Raw genomic sequence first — 17,065 nt, 5'->3', positions numbered from 1 at the left:
TATGACCCGGGAGTGTCACGCCTCCTCTCATCATGCGCTTTTCCTGGATGCGGTCAGTGAAACTTGCTGTCTGTGGCGCATCCACGTTTTACTACACTTCACATCTTTAGGAGAAAATAGCCTCTTTGTCTGACTTTTGCACATTTTTTAAACATGGAAAAGACCCTAACATGTGGGTTTGGAGGGGTTAACAGATGATTTATGTCCTACACATCAGTGTTAGTCCAAATTAAGCTGATTTCTATGAACTTTTCTCACTTTTTTTGGCTTTATTTTTGTAAAATATGGGATATTTTCACTATTTCAGGCTCTTTTTAGACTAAAAAAGTGTTTTAACGGGTCCCAGACAAGACAAAAATATATATTACATCATCCAATGTATGCTATAACTGCTTAAATGAGCACAGATGATCAGAATTTGATGCATTTCTGCAGGTTTGCAAAGCTCTTATGAGTCACCAAAAGAGGGGGAACTCCAACTTCAACCTCAGTGTGCAGTGTGTTTTTGTATCTGTGCATTTATAACTGGCTGCAGAGCGTTGATTTGACAGGCCACCATGACTGGAAGGTGAGATAAGATAGGGAGCATCTGAGAGGAGACACAACACAGCTCCATATCTGAGCACCGTGACAAGGAAGGTTTGGATACAGGGGGAGGTTTGTCTGTTTTAAAGCAGCTTGAGCCTGATGTGAAATGTTTTGTGCAACCAGGAAACAAATGAAGCAAGAGGAAGAACACTCAACACTCAATTTTAAGCAGCTTTGTTTGCATAAAAAGTCCAAGTTCTGTCTTCCAATGAAATGCACATTAAAGGTACTATCAAAAATAAGAGATATCCGGTCACATTAGGGACCAACGTTTGGCCACAAAAGCAGAACTCGACTTCTTACAGTGTGACTAAGTGTGTTTTTGGTTTCCTGCAGCAACAACACATGACAGAGCAGCCCTTCTTTCTCCTGAATTTCACATCATGAGCGTCGATTCAAACGGTTTTCTGAGACTCTGTGGCCTGTACGGTAAAGTCCAAGTCGACGTGACGTCGCGGTGACGTGTCAACGAGTCATTGTGCCATGTCTGCTGAGCGAAGGACCATGGGATGCCCACGCCTGAGGGCCGCTCAGGAGATTACTGACTCACGTGCTCCCCGTTTTCTCAGGTCACATGTCTCGTGGAATGAATAGGACACTGTGGAAGGCTTAAAGCACGACTTCTTCTGCTTTTTTTTAAGCATTCATGCCGCGTGTGACCGAACAAATGATTCATTAGTGTGGATAAAGGTTAGAATCAAAGTGGTTTCAGCCTTTAGAAGAAGTCAAACAAGCTCCTTTAAGTGTAGAGGCAGGAAATGATTCAACGGGAAGAAGATGACGAGAGCTACTTCTTGATAAGTTGTGGGTTCAAGGCTGCAGCTCAGAGTTCTTGTGCTTTCAAATAACAAATTCCTGGCAATTAAATACACAAAATAAATGATCCATCTTCCAAATGTCTTGTTTAAACCACAGGCATGTGCTCCGTCCTGGACGAAACGTTCTGTCCTTTGTTTGCACTCCTTCGCATTCCTCTGACCATTCCTCCGGTTTCAGCGTTAAAGACGTTAAAAAACACACATCAGCACTTCTGGGTTGCATCTTTTCACCAAGAAAAGCAACCACAAAAAGCCTCGAATGACCTCTTCACGGACAGAAAGCAGAAAAGCTACAACAATAAAGGCGGTTTCACGCATTGTGCAACCACAGCAGAGCTGCAACGATTGGTTGACTATTAGTCAGCTCCTCGCCGTGAATATTGGCTGGGTTTATTTTGAATATTTGTGTTGGAGCTACAAAAGAAGCAATATAAATACGTCAACTTGGCCACCCTGCACCATTTCTAACCATTTTTTCAATCAATAAGTCGACGATAAGAAAGATGACCCACTGCGTCTACAAACGCTCAACATCTGTAAGGGATTAAATCCTCGTTTTTTATGATCATTCCTGTGCAGGAAGGATGAAATTATACATCTGCTCTCAGTCCGAACATGTTCTGTTTACTGTCATAGAAAACTACGGAAGCCCGAAGCGGTCATGCATTCATCAGTCCGCAATCTCGAGAGTTACTGAGGTCTTTATCTTGAAATGTTATCCTGAGATAACGGATAATTTCCTTGACATTTCAAGATAATGAAGAAAACTAGCAAATATTCTCATACGAGAAGGTGGAAGAAGTAAATATTTGACTTTAACTGTTCACAGCTGATCGACTGGCATAGAAGAAACCCAATGATTAATCTGATACTTGGATTTAGAGGCAGATCCAGCCGCTGTGGTACCATTGCTGCCCACATTGGCTGCAGGTCACAAAGGTCATTGCGTCTTCGTCGGGGCCGCCCCGTCTCACCCACGCAGGTAAGAAAAGCGCCCCCCTGGACATCTGCGTCACCCTACAGTCCGATCCCCCACACTTCTTGCAGCGTATCTTCTCCGTCTGCGTCCCTTCGATCCCTTGAGGAAGCTGCCTTTCGCTCACGCCGCGGGACGAGTACTCCTCCCTCAGCTGCCGGAGCTCTGCGCTCGCCATCTCCTCCGCAGACATCCGAGCGAAGGCCCCGGGCGACAGCGAGCCGCTCAGGAGGCCCCGCCGAAGATGCGCGTTTTTAGGATTCCTCAAGTTGGCCACCTTGCTCCTCACGCAGGCTTTGTATTTGACCTGGCTGGATTTGTGGAGCTCGTGGATGTGCTGCTCGACGTCGCCGGCCAGCTCTGCAGTCGTGTCCGGAGCAGGAAGTTCAGGGCAGAGGGCGGCGAGAAGGAGCTGAGCACATTTTGATCTTACTGATGACAAACTGCAGGATGCAGAGGCGGAAACAGTCTGGAGGCCATCTTTTGCCCCTGAACACGAAGCTTCTTGTTCTGAACAGGAGTGGGAATCCCCTCCATCCCCAACCTCGTCCACCCTGCACACTGTGGACTTCACACCTCGTGCATCCTTGCTGTACTGTCTCTTCCACTTCGACAACAAGCTCTTTGTTGTCTTCTTCACATTGTCGTCGCAGCAAGTTTTCAGGAGCCTGTAGAGAACTTTGACGATATCCGTCGTCTCCAGCTGCTCTGCTGTGAGTTTCAGTTTATCAAGGTCACCGAGGAGGGTCAAGACGTCCCCGTAGCTTCTGTCTGCGTGGGATCTCTCAATCTGCAGAGCACAGTGGACTATTTCTTTTACATCCATGGTGGCTGCAGAGACAGAGAGAGAAACACTTAAATAAAGATCTGCAGCATATTAAAATACACCTTTCTGTGTGTTTGTGTTGCTTTACCTGAACTTCCTCATGCTTTGCAGCAACAAGCAGGAACACAAAGAACGTCTGCATGGCAGCAGCCATGTTGAATCTGGCCTTCAAAACAAGAAATTCCCTCAGATCACCACTAGGTGGCGGTGTCGCCTCATAAAAGTAGACACCAAACGTGCTCATGAGGGGTCTGGGTTCCTTGGCTCCAAGTTTTCTCTGAAAGAACTAAATATACTTGAAGTCTTACACACAGTGTGACATGTAATACACATATTTAGTGTTAAATTGATGTTTTTCTGCAGGTTTATGTTGTTCTTCGTTGTTCTATCGTACCACAATAATAGGGTCTTGCAGTTGCAGTGCTGTAATTCAGTGGTTTACAGCTCTGCATGTAAAGATTTAGCTGTGTGCCTTTGGATTTTTGTGACAATAACAACAAAGCTGGATTAAAAAAGTTGGAGGTGAAACCTATCAAAGGGATTAAAGTCTTCAATTCAAGATGTTCATGGATCAGTCTGTGTGATTAGAGCTATTTCTATATGGCTTTTTCGGATGATCGAGGACTTGCATGCTTTGGATGTTTGGACGTGCGGAAACATGCGTCTATCTATATACAAAACTATGGCCTCTGAGCAAGAATTCAAGACTGGAAGGTATCTCACAACGAGACGAGGCAAGCCTTTCAGCTGTTATGCAATTATATGTTACCAGGAGGGGTATGTGTTTGACAATGTGTTTGGGATAATTCATAGCTGTGGAGCTGAGTCAAGAAATATTTCTGTGCGTTGAAAACTACCACAGTGGACAGACTAGTTAGCAGGTAGTTGTTCTTACGCCCTCAGAGCCAGCGAGGGAGTTTGGCATAATCACATACTTGAGAGTGACATGTGTGGATGAAAATATAGAAACTCTGGGTGGTTAAAAAGTTAATTTAACATGATTTGAATGGAGATACTCCAACGCAATGTCACTGAGTATGACAGATGGTAATTTAGGGACTGAAACTGAAGCTCAATTTATGGCACATCAACAAAATATTATGGAATATTTTGGGTAGATGTCAAACTGTCTCCTTACAGCTGCAACTAACAAATAATAGAGGAAAAAGATTAACTTTATTGATACCTAAATGGGGAAATTCTTTCTTTTTTTACACATATAGGCCCAAAATATGATAGATCATAGATGTGCGATGCCAGGGGGCAGTTACGGGTTCGGTACTTTGCTCTAGGGCACCTTAGGAGGTGACCTGGTGACTCTCCAGCTTCCAGACCAAGTTTTACACAAGACTTGAAGTGGCCACCCTCAGGTTCCCCAAGCCAAGACCCTACAGACTGCAGACTATGATGGGGTGAGTTACAAAGGACTGTGACGGACTGTGCAACCACTGGATTGAGCTTCTGCCACCTCTGATGTCACGTTATCGTTCTCACAGCTGTCTTTTAATCTTTTGTAATACCTAAAATTAGTGGAAAATGTCCTCAAATATCCTGTTTTGTCTCACCAACAATCCAAAACTCAAACATATTTCATTTAATAACATGTAAGACAAAGAAAAACATCAAGTATTCACGGAATTCAGAATGAGACACAAACAAACCCTTCCTCTTTTTCCCTGACCACTCCCTCTGCCTCTAAACATTTGCATACAGTCTTTTAGGCGAGATTTCACCTAAAAGACACTTCAAATCAATTATTTTGCCTACGTTATATAATCTAATCAAAAGTTTTTGATGGATTTGCTGATAGTTGTGGACAAGAAGACGCGCAAACTGGACAATTAGAGGTTTTATACCAAAACAACCTTTTAATTAAGTTAAATACATTTAATTATATGTCATTATTCAGACACATACCTCCATGTCATATAAACAGATCAGCAGGGGGCCACTGTGTAACCTGAGGTATGACATCACCCTCTTAATCATATATTAAAAATTAGCTTTCAAGGTACGTGCAGCTGAGGCCAACAGCAGTGGACGTCCTGAGGGGAAACTGATACGATGTCTCTTTGTGTGAAAGCTCCTCGAGTCTTCAAACTGCGGCTTTTAAAACCTCAAATGGAAGTGGAAGCCTTCAGGAGGCTTTTAGCAGCGTTAATGTTTAACTCTCCTTTCAGGAACATGTGAAGAAGCGTGCCGGCTGTGTGCAGTTTTGTTTAGTGTGTCAGGCGACGATGTGCGGTGTTGGGTCTGTTTGGTGGATTTCGTGGACCCTCTCCTCAAAACTATGTGTTGCTTCTACATGTGTGTGTAGAGATGGGTGGGGTCCAGCTGGGCCTTCAGTAAGTGTTCACATGTAAAACACAAAAACAGAAAAATCCCCCTTTCAGCTGTCGACACGCCGCAGGCCCCCTGCCTCAAACCACTCGACTGGAATTCCAGAAAACTTGCACAAGGCTTCTAGGGATCTTATCAAATAATTTCACTGCGGCCTGTCTGCGTTTGTACACACACACACACACACACACACACACACACACTCCTGATCTGTGGGAATGGAATTTTACCAGCACGCCGTCGCCGTGATGGCCATCCATCAAGAGGTGGCGCTCTCTGCACTGTGCTGATTTCATTGGTGGAAGTGGAGTCCTGCTGTATCACATCCTGCTTTTGTTGTCTCCGCCTCTTGTGCAGACCACGCCACACTTGATGGCGTGTACGCATGAGCACACACACACACACACACACACACACACACACTACCCCTTGGTAGGAGGAGGGAAGCTTTTCTTGTTAAAGTGATCAGTTTCTTCATGGGCAAACATTCATGACAACATGGTAAGTCCCTGCAAGGCCCCCCCACACACACAACCTGAAAGCACCTAAAACACAAACAAGTGTGTTGTCCTGTATGAATGAGTGTGTGTGTGTGTGTGTGTGTGTGTGTCTGTGTGTGTGTGTGTGTGTGTGTGCACGTCCAGCAACACAAAAGAATAAGAAATGGTGAATCATGAGTTGTGGCTGTGAAATAGCCACATTATCTGCCAGTGCCAGCAACATTCAGCCTATTTTAGGGACTGCACACAAATTATTAGAGGCAGGGGAAGTTAGAAAAGTCGAAAAGATTTTATTTTTTGCCAAGGGGAGAGAAGAAAGTGTCACATTTTGACCTTTTTGTCACATTAAATTTAGATTTGAGCATTTCTGTGTAGGGTTAACAACCAAAAGGACTCTTAAAAGGAGTGTGGAATGAGTAAATAAAGTAATAATTAGGAGGATTTTGTTACTTTCAGGCAGAGCAAGGCTAGCTGCTTACCTCTATTTACAGTTTTTAAATAGAAAAACAGCATTTTCAATTCTTCATACTTTGCTTTTTATCAGTGAAACGGGTTGTACCAGTGGAATACTATTCTTCTACTGCTGAGAGGAGGGTGTTGCATAAATTATTAATAATCCTGGATAGTGTCTTGCAACATAAACCTTCCCTAATTTTGCCATTTACTGTATTTCCGTTCGGTGTATGTTATTAAATATGATGCTGATGGGGACTGTGTTTGCTTCTTTTAACGCAGTAGAGGTTCAGGACGGTGCAGCGGCTGCAAAAACACATGTGAAGGACTGTTTTTCCTGCTGCAGGGACAGAATCTGCCTCTATTTTGTGTCTGTGCTTAATGCTTTTGACAGGACGGGGATGCCTGGCTGCTCCCAACCCATCACACCCAACCATCACGACCTTGAGGTTGATCACAGATGACTGGAGTGGACGTCTTTGTGTTTCTTCTCGCTTCTTCGTTTTGTTTTGGCTGACACTCTGAAAGGTTTCTGTGTTGCTGCAGTTTCTATTTTAGGGGTTGGACAGAGAGTCACAGTCTTTAGCTTGTACTTATTAACAGTCTCAGGCAGGAAGTGAGACTCCTCAAACATCGAACCACAGAAACTGGTGACTGTTATTGTCTGTCTACTACTGTTATTGTCCTCTTCTTAAAACTCGTTTATGCATGTTGCAATCAGTCAAAGGAAGGATCATGAGATACTGTAACTACATGTTCATAGTGAAACAGTGCAGCTTATGTTGCTTCAGGAGATGAAAGAAATGTAATTGCATAAGGCTTCATGTGATCCAACACATTACTGTAAACAAGAGAAGGTACATTTATGAAATATAACTTTTACAGTAGTTTCCTTTTTATTAAAATTATTTCAATTGTTATGCAAAAAAAGTGCAAAAACTGAACTTATTTCTCATTTTTGTACAGAAAAATTACTATATATTAATTTAACAGTATTTTTCTGCTTTCTTAAATCACATACAAATTAATGTAAAATGACAATAATTGAATTTGTGTGTGTGTGTTTCTCCGCAAAACTACTTTTTTGATGAAGAAGTTTAAGGAACATCTTTAAAAATGACTGAAAAGTTCAGTAAATTTAAAGTTTTTGACGTTTACTTGAAATATGATGTTTTATTTTACCTGTAAGCTCTGAAATAATTTATTAATTTATTAACTAACAACCTTTGTTAACCCTTTAAAGGAAGTGACTAAAAAGACTTTGCTCTGAGGGACGTGACTCACCATTCCCCTGTGGATGCAACTATCCCTCCCTCTGGTGCACAAACAGTTATCCACATTGATTCACCACATTTGTTTTCCCATGAAACACACACACATAACACACATAACACATGCTCGGCCTTATGGGAAGTCGCCCTGAGTTACAAATAACCACATCCTCCCACGTTGCCTCCACAGTTGTGCATCATCTACTGGACTAGCACTAGTAATGTGATCACAGCGGAGGGGTGAGGCCTGAAGTGCAAAGCGTGCACAGGTGTGCAGGACTTTTGTTCAGCTGTCGTCTGTACGAGCGATTAAGTGGCACCAAATAACTCCAACAAGAGTCCTTCCGAGGGAGCGCTGATGCCTGCATTGCAAAGATTTATGGCTAAAACACAGACATGCTCATGTCACCTGCTGGTAAATGTCAGCGCAAGCTTCAAAGTAAGGTTAATAAAATGCTAAAACACAGAAAAACCTCTGTGGCTGGGGCAAAAACTGCAGTTCCTCAAACGTCCACTCGAGGCTGTCTCCAGAAATGAGTCAGTCTCCATAAGTCCCCACGTTAAAATGTCCAACTTCACATTTGTGTGTATTTGTTATCTAAGTACAGGCATTGCCAACTGTGTAAATACTGTGGTGTGTTGTAGTCGGTCCATGCTATGCACTTAAAAGTTAACCTTCAGGAGAGATTAGGTAAATCACTCATGCATTTCTACCCATGACACAGTGTCATGTCCACGTCCACATGTTGAACCTTCCTCATACCTGCCTCATAAAAAGCGGCGACCCGCATACACGGTTAAACATCTACCTGCATGACAAGGTGTAAATAGGTGTGATTGGGAACATTTGAGATAAGCACTGTAGACGCTTTTGTCTGGAAAAGGGTGGCGCCCTGTGTGTAAATGACGATTGTAACAGAAGGCCTTTGTCTGATGTGACCTGCTCTGTACGATATCTTCTCGCAGTGAGATACGAAGGAGGGGGGAAGTTTGGTCAACTTTGGTACTTAATCCTCTGAAACTGAATTCCTGAGATTATTCTGTCACTGTTTGACATGAGAAAAGTCCCCCCATGCACGAGATAATGACTCTTAAAGTTTGGACGCAAGTATTTCTCCCAAAACAGAGAGGACGGAGTCAACATGTACTGTCCTTATTACATTTTTAGCCTGCTATCTCCCCCCCAAGACTTCTCTGGTAATTTCCGTTGGATGATTGAGTCTGAATTCCAGATAACCCACAGTTAAGATTCATGGGCCTGCGGTGTGTGAGTGTGTTCCCTCTCTCCTTTATTTCTTGCTCTTCACCTTCCTCTCCACGTCACTGCTCCTCTTCTACTGCCTCACACATTCCTCCCCTCCCTCCTACATCCTCCATTTCTCCCCTTGGCGCCTGTCCTCTCTCTCCGTCAAGCCTGCCTGCCTGATGGACGCACGATTAAGAGCTCGGACGGTCAGAATCGGTTCAGCTTGCTGCAGGGCTGACGCACTGCATGAAAAGGAGGTAGTGAAAAGTGAGAAAACTGTTGGATGGGAGTGTGTTTTTCAGACTGTGGCCTGAGCACATGCATGCACTGTATGTGATGTGTTCACGTGCACGCTCACACCCGCTCCCACGAATTCCTCCTTGGTCATGTGGCGAAGATATTAGCAGCCAACTGAGAGCGGGAGCCGCCGCATGTCTTCTCCTTCACCCCTCTGAGTAATCAATAGGAGACACATTGTTTGGTGAGAACAAGCTGTGAAAGAAAGATTGGCTGCAATCACACCTAAAGCCTTTGTTATGAAGAAAAATAATAACTTTACAGTGCCAACATGTACGCAAAACAGGGTTTAAAAGACAACCCTCCTCTCACAGATGAAAGGTTAAACTCATAAGTAACAGATTGCGCTCTAACTGACATTTACAGGTACGTTTGCACGCTTCATGACTCTTTGTTTACTCGTCGGGCGATGATGACTTTGAGGAGAATCTTGCAGTTACAGCTTGTGGCCACAGTGGGCGCTGTTCACTGAATTCAGTTCTGGTTTCGTGTTTCCCTCGGGATAAAATATCTGGACTTTGGGATCCCTTAGAGATTTAACTAATATCTCTATATATCTCAGTCTTGCCCTGCTTTGGCCTCGGTCTTGCCTAATCTTGATACACTCTTGTCTTTGGTCATGTCTTAGTCCTTAATCCTTTAACTTCATCTAGCACCAACATTATCTTGGTTTTATGATCAAATACCTAATGCTAATCAGCAAATGTTTCAACATTCTTAGCTGAAGTACTGATCATAGCAAACCTTATACCAGATAAACATCACTTGTGGCCAGAACAAACCGAGCTTCAGTCCATGTTTTGTCCGACTCCAGCTCAGAAGGATCCTCGCTAATCATTCTGTAATTTAACTCAAATTTCAGGTTTGGATGCTGTAATTTTACCTTCCTGGAAGTACAGGATGAGTTGAGTTAAATTAAAGGAGTGAAGGCTGCAGAGGAGAGGTCAAGCAAACCTCTACAAACATGCTCAGTATGAACACACACCCAAAAGACTTGAATAACTCTGGACATCACACACATCTGATGACTGGTGCCATCCTCCGGTCATGTTACTCCTGCAAATGGTTGCATGTGAAATCTGTTGGCGTGTGAATTTCAGCTCTGTTCAGAGGATGAAGGGTTGCACGATGAAACACACATTAAGTGGCGACATCTGAAGACAGAGCGCAGGTCACGCTCTTTTCACTCCCCTCGGCTTTGAACTGAACTCCTTTGTTACTCGGGTTGATCTGAGGTAAACCACAACACCACTTCTCACTTCCTCGCTTCTCTCACTCCAAAAGGGGAACTTTAAAGTACACAAACACACACACACACACAATGTGCTTTCTCACAGCTAAGAAGAAGTAACGCAAGAGTGAAACAGTGAGCAGGTAGTGTCGTCTAGTGTCTAGTGTCAATCACACGCTCTGTTGACTTGATCCTCTTCTGTTTTGGACGTTTTAGTTTCACTTTGCCTCGAAATAAATCCGAGCGGGTGATTTGATTTCATCAAACATGCAGTAAAACGTAATTTGAGGCTGCAAATGTGTCATAATAATCCATAAAAAGCAGGAAAACATGCTCAATCTCACAAGCAATGAAGCGTTTTATGATCATCAATTACGTCTCATGTGTGTAAGCCAAGACAAACATATCGAATAACCTCTTTAAAAGCTGCAGTTGGTTTGTAAATGACCATTTTAGGCCATTCCTTCTTCTAAACATACCAAAAACAGGGAAGAGACTCTCGGGTTAATTGAGTGAACTCTTGATACTAACAGTCAGTGAAACACAGCAGCTGTGGCCAGAGGTGGAAAGGGGAAATGTTTTCCTCGTGCGGTGCAAAAGTTCACAATCTCTCCATGGCTGCCTGAACAGAGTTACATAACATCGACCAAATACAAAAAAAAAAACAGGCAGGAGACTGAAAGAAAGAAAGAGGGGTGAGAGAGAAAAGAGGGAGGAGGGAGAGAGAGCAGATGATGTCATGCATTTCATAGTAAGAGAAAGAAAACGTCGAGATCAAGCCAGCACACAAACATCACACATTCTTCTGAGATGCCGAGACGCTGAGCGACAGCTACGACGCAATCCTCCGATTTCCAGCAGATGTGGCAAACTGGCCTTATTTGGCATCGCGAGGGGGAGGAAGAAAAAAGGAAGGAAGGAGGCGACGTGGGCCAAAATTCCACATCAGGTTTTTATCAAACCAAGACTGATGTGGAGTCAGCAGCAGCGGCAGCAGCCTTTAAACCTCGGCTCGCCTGCTACGAAAGCTGAATTACAATATCTGGGCAGCCATTTTAAAGGCCTCCAGTAAACAAAGCTCTCTGACAGCCTGATCCGTTCATGCAGGTACAGTTTGCAGAGGAATAACAAGTTGCAGCAGCCCTGAGTGATAAAAAAAAAGAGGATTTTTAAGTAATCTCAGTGCTCATGTGGTTTCTTTGTCTGTCACTGATTTGGTGTGGCGACCTCGGGAGCACAAACAGTTCATTTTGACACATAAAGACACATTCAGCCGCTCACATCTGACAAAACAACCAACAGGAAACAGAACAGACACCTCCTTGTCTGCTCTCCGCAAGCGACGTTTTCAGAAATAGCTGCCCCCGCTGTTATCAAGCACGGGGTCACGCTTCCTGTCTTTCAGCAGTTTGAATCCCCGCAAGGGATCCTGGGTGAGGACCGAGAGGTACCCGCCCACTTCTGCAACAACAGGAAGTCAGCGTTCCCACTTCCTCCTTGGCGTGGACGAATGCAGAAGTGGGGACGGTTTGCCAAAGATCATAGAAAGGTTGCTCTCGGTTCTCTGTGTGAATCCCGTCGTCGTCCTCTTCCTCCTTGTATATCAGGCTCAGATTCAGATTTCTGCAAATCTTCCGAGCAGCCGGGTGCTTTTAAATAGAAAGTCAACAAGTAACATAGAAAAAAAGATGAAGCCAGTGAAGAAAAGCAGGATTATACTTTAAATTACGACACATATAACTCCCATAATCAGACACAACGTATCCAAAGTTGGAGAGAAACTCAAAGCATGACCCATTTAGGTAGAAAGTAGCTTCGTTATTGATGCCAATCTATATCAGGATTGGACAGTCTTATCTTTTGCAGGGTTACAGGGGATTGGATCCTGTCCCAGCTTACGATGGGCAAGATGTGAGGTAAACATGAAAGCCAACTTTCGGCAAAGCAGCCTGACATCACGCCTGAAACGTCTCAGAAACTGAAACTAAACTCTGATACTCTACCACCTCTGTGTTCTGGCTTCTAAATCTGAGTCGCAGCCTTAACCGTGCAACGAAAGCGACCCATGTAGGGTACAACACACTCAGCTACAAAGTGAGCACAACTCGAACCTTTAATCTTCATGTCTGACATGGTGTAACATCACATTGATAAATTTGGAACCAGCCTAAAAATACAGTTCTCGGTGGTTGAAGCACTTTAGCGGCAACCCTTTCAGCACATATTATTACCCGTGCCTCAGTTATACAGTAACAATGTTGTGTTGTGCTCTCGTCCCTCGGGTCTGTCGGCGTCCTCTGACCGTTGACCATATGCCAATTAAAAAACCACAGCTCGGTGTCGGGAGGGTTCCTGCCTTATTAAGCTACCCTGCAAAACACGGCAGCATTGAAACTAGTTCACCAACAAAGAGACACATTTAGAAATGTGTTTTCTTTATTTAAAGTATACACTGATATATATGTAAATGTATGCAATCAGCAGCCCTGCTTTTGGTATTCTCCTCTAGAAAAACACAAAGTTAGATGCAGCTCGGTGACTTTTCAGGCCCAAGTAACACAAAGTTAGATGCAGCTCGGTGACTTTTCAGGCCCAAGTTTCTCTCCTCACCTTAATGAAAACACCATTCCTCCCACATTCCTGAAACAATGACTGCTCTCTGTACCAAAAACAGTGGTCCTTCAGCTCAGGGACATGTGGTGTAGGGGGGGAAAGAGAGAGAGAGAAAAAAAAACCCTCTCTCTTGATGTGGTAACATATTGTCCTTGCAATGGGAAGGTTATCTGACTGGTTTCAGTGTAACAGAGGAAGGGACGGCCCACATTCTTTAGAGCTGACCTCATGCTTGAAATCCATTATACCTGCTCTAAAAACAGGGTTAGTAAATCCACAAACCAGCTGAGTTTTGGGTGGATTATGTGTGCTGTTCATTCTCGAGCACCTGAAAGATTTCGGCCATAATCTCCCTGACGACTTCAGTTCTTAATGAGAGTTCCTCTTCCCGTTTCTGCAGATTTTTAGGCACTTTCTGGCAGCTATATTAAAAAGAAACATTATTTCTCACTATCTTCCTCTTTCTCTTCTCAGTCTAGAGCCCAAAGTATCCATTATCGTAGCTTCGATTACAGGAGATAAGAGCTCAGATTGGGAAATTCCTGCACAGAAAATGGTTCGTTTCTCTCCAAATATGGGCGAGAGCTGGCACTTGGCATGAAACGAACAAATGAGGTAAGGGCGACAGATTTGAGCTTGTGTGTGTGTGTGTGTGTGTGTTCCACAAGAGGAAAAAGCTCATTATTTTGACGCCCACGCTCTGGAAACAAGAGAATGGACCGCTGACCCCAGGTGGAGTCTCAAAGCGGGGATGCTTCAAACAGTCAATGCCGTGCACGAGCACGCGGCTTGTTTTGAGACGCCCCTCGTGCATATTTTCTGGCTGTCCGGGAAATCTCATGAATATTCATTTCTTACTTTACCTGCCACGGCCAATTCATCACCCATCTGCACACACATGCACACACAAAGGCTGCTAATGAGCAGGAATGCCCAAGGATCAGTGAAACGGCACGACAGCTGTCGCAGCAGGGGGTCCTCCCATTGGTCGGCTGTTGTCCGCAGCCAACGGTGCCCCCGCAATCAGACAATGGTACGCCTGGCTTTTCCCGCCACAGGGCGAGTTTATACTGTACAGTGAGAGACAAGCGGAGGGAGCCTGAGGAGGGGATGTGGGTGATGGTGATCGACTTTGTTGTGAAATTTGTTGGGGTTATCAATCGAAGCGCACGAAGGCAGGAGCGACTTCTTACCTCGAGATAAAATGCTGCACGTTGTAGAGTTCACGGATGTCTTACGTTGTGCAGAAATTTGTATTTTAGCGCCCCCGAGTATCAGAGTGTAATCCCACTTACATGTGCATTTGTTATGATTACATTACTTTAGCGAGTCGACAACTTTGCCAGCAGCCAAACAAACAAACACCAAGGTCAACAACAGCAGTCAGCCCAACCAGCCACTAAAAGTCTATTGTTCTCTTCTTAGCTTCCTCTGTCAACGTCCTCTTCGGCCTTTTAGCCTCTGCCATTACGTCCATAGAGGCTTCAGAGCCTGGTTCAGATTGCACGCTTATGCCAGCTCCTGTTCTGGCACAACACCGACTCCACTCCCTGTCAGCAAACCTCCTCTTCAAACTGTAACTCACAGGCTAATAGTCTGAGCTAACAGCAGCTACAGTTGGCAGCAGTCGTCCATCAGGAAACTCTCGTGGGTGATCGTACCCAGTGATCGTACACAGTGTGAGAACAGATTTAAAATCTGTTATTTAATGGTAGAAAACGTTGCTTTAACTTTATAGTTAAACATGCGTGAGCGGCACAAACTGTGGCTATTGTTAGCCAGCGCTCTGCTTTTTATACTCGACCATCAAACGACATCGACCTCAGAGTCTCGTCTATTTTGTCAGGGGACCAGAGAAGTCAGGCACGCACAGTACGAGTTCATTCAGAGCAGAAAATGCTGTTTTTTATACACGTGTGGATTGTTGTAGAGGAAGTGCAAGATTCAAGAAGAATCTAAGTCGCAGCCACAAATTAACTCGATATAAAAGTAGAAAAGGTAGGAAAACGACATTTAGAGGCTGTCCGTGCTAAAAGCATGTAAAGTAGGGGTTGAGAGCAAGCTGGAAAATGTGCCTGACATTCACTTTGTGCAGAAATATGTATTAAACTAGTTTACCACTACAACCCCCTCCCTCCTGTATAATAAACAGAAGTGTTAGTTTCCACATATCATCATACTCCACATGCCCAGAGCCTCACAAAACACAGCCGTCATTCATAACATCCCAAACATCCACAGATTTATACGTCACTTTTAATTCTCATACAATGTGTGCGATGACATAAGCGGTGCAGAAGTGGTTACAGTAATTCCCATCTGCCTCGGCGGCTCGGTCTAATGTCGGAGGAATGCACGACAGGAGACGTTTGGCTCGGGGAGGAGGAATGTTCGCAATTATGGCTGGACCGGGTGGACTGGGTTTGTGTGTGTGTGTGTGTGTGTGTGTGTGTGTGTGTGTGTGTGTGTCTGTGTGTAAAAGAGCTGAAAGACAAAATAAAAAATAAAAATGCGTCTTTAGGTCGATGGGAGCTGTTTAATTCAGGATGGCTTCAAAGATAAAATGATGTGTGTGTGTGTGTGTGTGTGTGTGTGTGTGTGTGTGTGTGCGTGCGTGTGCGCTCCCACATACACACCACTCCTCCACAATTTGTCTGCCTCCACCGTGCCGCTAGATGGATGCAGGGATTACGTAAGACGAGGTCTGATTGGCTGCTTCTAAGCACGACTACCGGACTGGGCTTCACAGATGCATCCCGGTGGATTATGGGCAATATTGGAAAGATGCATTTAGGGCAGACTGCCTGTCTGTCTGTCTGTCTGTCTGTCTGTCTGTCTGTCTGTCTGTCTGCCTGTCTGTCTGTCTGTCTGTCTGTCTGTCTGTCTGTCTGTCTGCCTGCCTGCCTGTCTGTTTGTCTGTCTGCCTGTCTGCCTGTCTGTCTGCCTGTCTGTTTGTTTTAGGGTAAAATAATAAACACAACAGTAACATTTCATTTCTGCTTGCTTGATTTTCACTGGTAGAACAAAAAACTGCAGTTCCTCTAACGTCCACTTGAGGCTGGCTCCAGAAGTGAGTCAGTCTCCATAAGTCCCCATGTTTCACAGCAGAAATAAACATGTTTACAGCCTGGTACAAAAAACAGTTTTGGTCTCTGTAGCTAATTTCCCCGTTCATGACAACTGTACTGAGGGTGAATTTATATACAACTCACCTGTTCACATTATATTAAGGCTTAAAGTTATGCAGGATTAAGAGCGTGGACGCTTTGATTGACAGGTAGGCGTGGTTAAAGGTGCCTGGTTGCATTCGGCCATCCTCAGGTCCACGTCTTTGCTGATTTGGGAGGCTGAAGAGGCTGAAACCTGACTATTGACAAGAAACCTGCAACTCATGCCTGTAGTTTGATACACACGGTAAAAGTAAAAGTACATTCATGGTACAGCGTGTTCTGCATTGTGACGTTTGACGTGACACACTGAAAGGTTGTAATCTGTGAATAAAGTGAGAGTGGGAGTGGACGAACTCTCCGAGGAACCGAAAACTCGGTGGTTAAAACACGAGAGAAAAGGTCACAGGAAAGAGGATCCTTCCTGGTAGACAAAAGGAAAGCAACCTGTTTTCATGGGAACTGGAGCAGCCGTGGGGATGTTGTGTTTTGTTTGCCGGGCCTCGGGTACATTGTCAGAACCACTGTGTAAACTTCCTGTAAATCTTAAACGATACTGTGATCCAGTTCAGCGTCTCCTGAGATCATATTTTTGGTCTTTTCCTGCCTTTAAAACTTGATAAAAGAAAGTACCCATGACGTGTTACTGAACAGAGAAATGTGTTTATGTTCCAAAACCCGGATTACAGCTCATCTCTGTCAGGCCGTCTACCAGCGGTCATTTTTAATAAACATACAA

At 44.2% G+C, this 17,065-nt stretch overlaps 1 protein-coding gene across 1 annotated transcript; it reads right to left on the bottom strand.

The window, feature by feature from the left end:
• Window positions 1-1,670: 1,670 nt before the first annotated feature.
• Window positions 1,671-3,393, bottom strand: tceanc (transcription elongation factor A N-terminal and central domain containing). Its single transcript, XM_010750856.3, has 2 exons — window positions 3,297-3,393; window positions 1,671-3,213 (listed from the first exon to the last, which is right to left on the bottom strand). The coding sequence occupies exon 2, from the start codon at window positions 3,206-3,208 to the stop codon at window positions 2,285-2,287; it is 924 nt and encodes a 307-aa protein (XP_010749158.2). The 5' UTR covers window positions 3,209-3,213; window positions 3,297-3,393; the 3' UTR covers window positions 1,671-2,284.
• Between the last annotated feature and the right edge of the window lie 13,672 nt (window positions 3,394-17,065).

This window comes from Larimichthys crocea, unplaced genomic scaffold (genome assembly GCF_000972845.2).
Source record: "Larimichthys crocea isolate SSNF unplaced genomic scaffold, L_crocea_2.0 scaffold288, whole genome shotgun sequence".
NCBI classification, from domain to species: Eukaryota; Metazoa; Chordata; class Actinopteri; family Sciaenidae; genus Larimichthys; species Larimichthys crocea.
This window is presented reverse-complemented; position numbering and strand designations above follow the sequence as displayed.

What these genes read in the sequence shown, in the direction of transcription:
- tceanc (XM_010750856.3), bottom strand. Translation starts at nt 3,208, where the DNA reads ATGGATGTAAAAGAAATAGTCCACTGTGCTCTGCAGATTGAGAGATCC.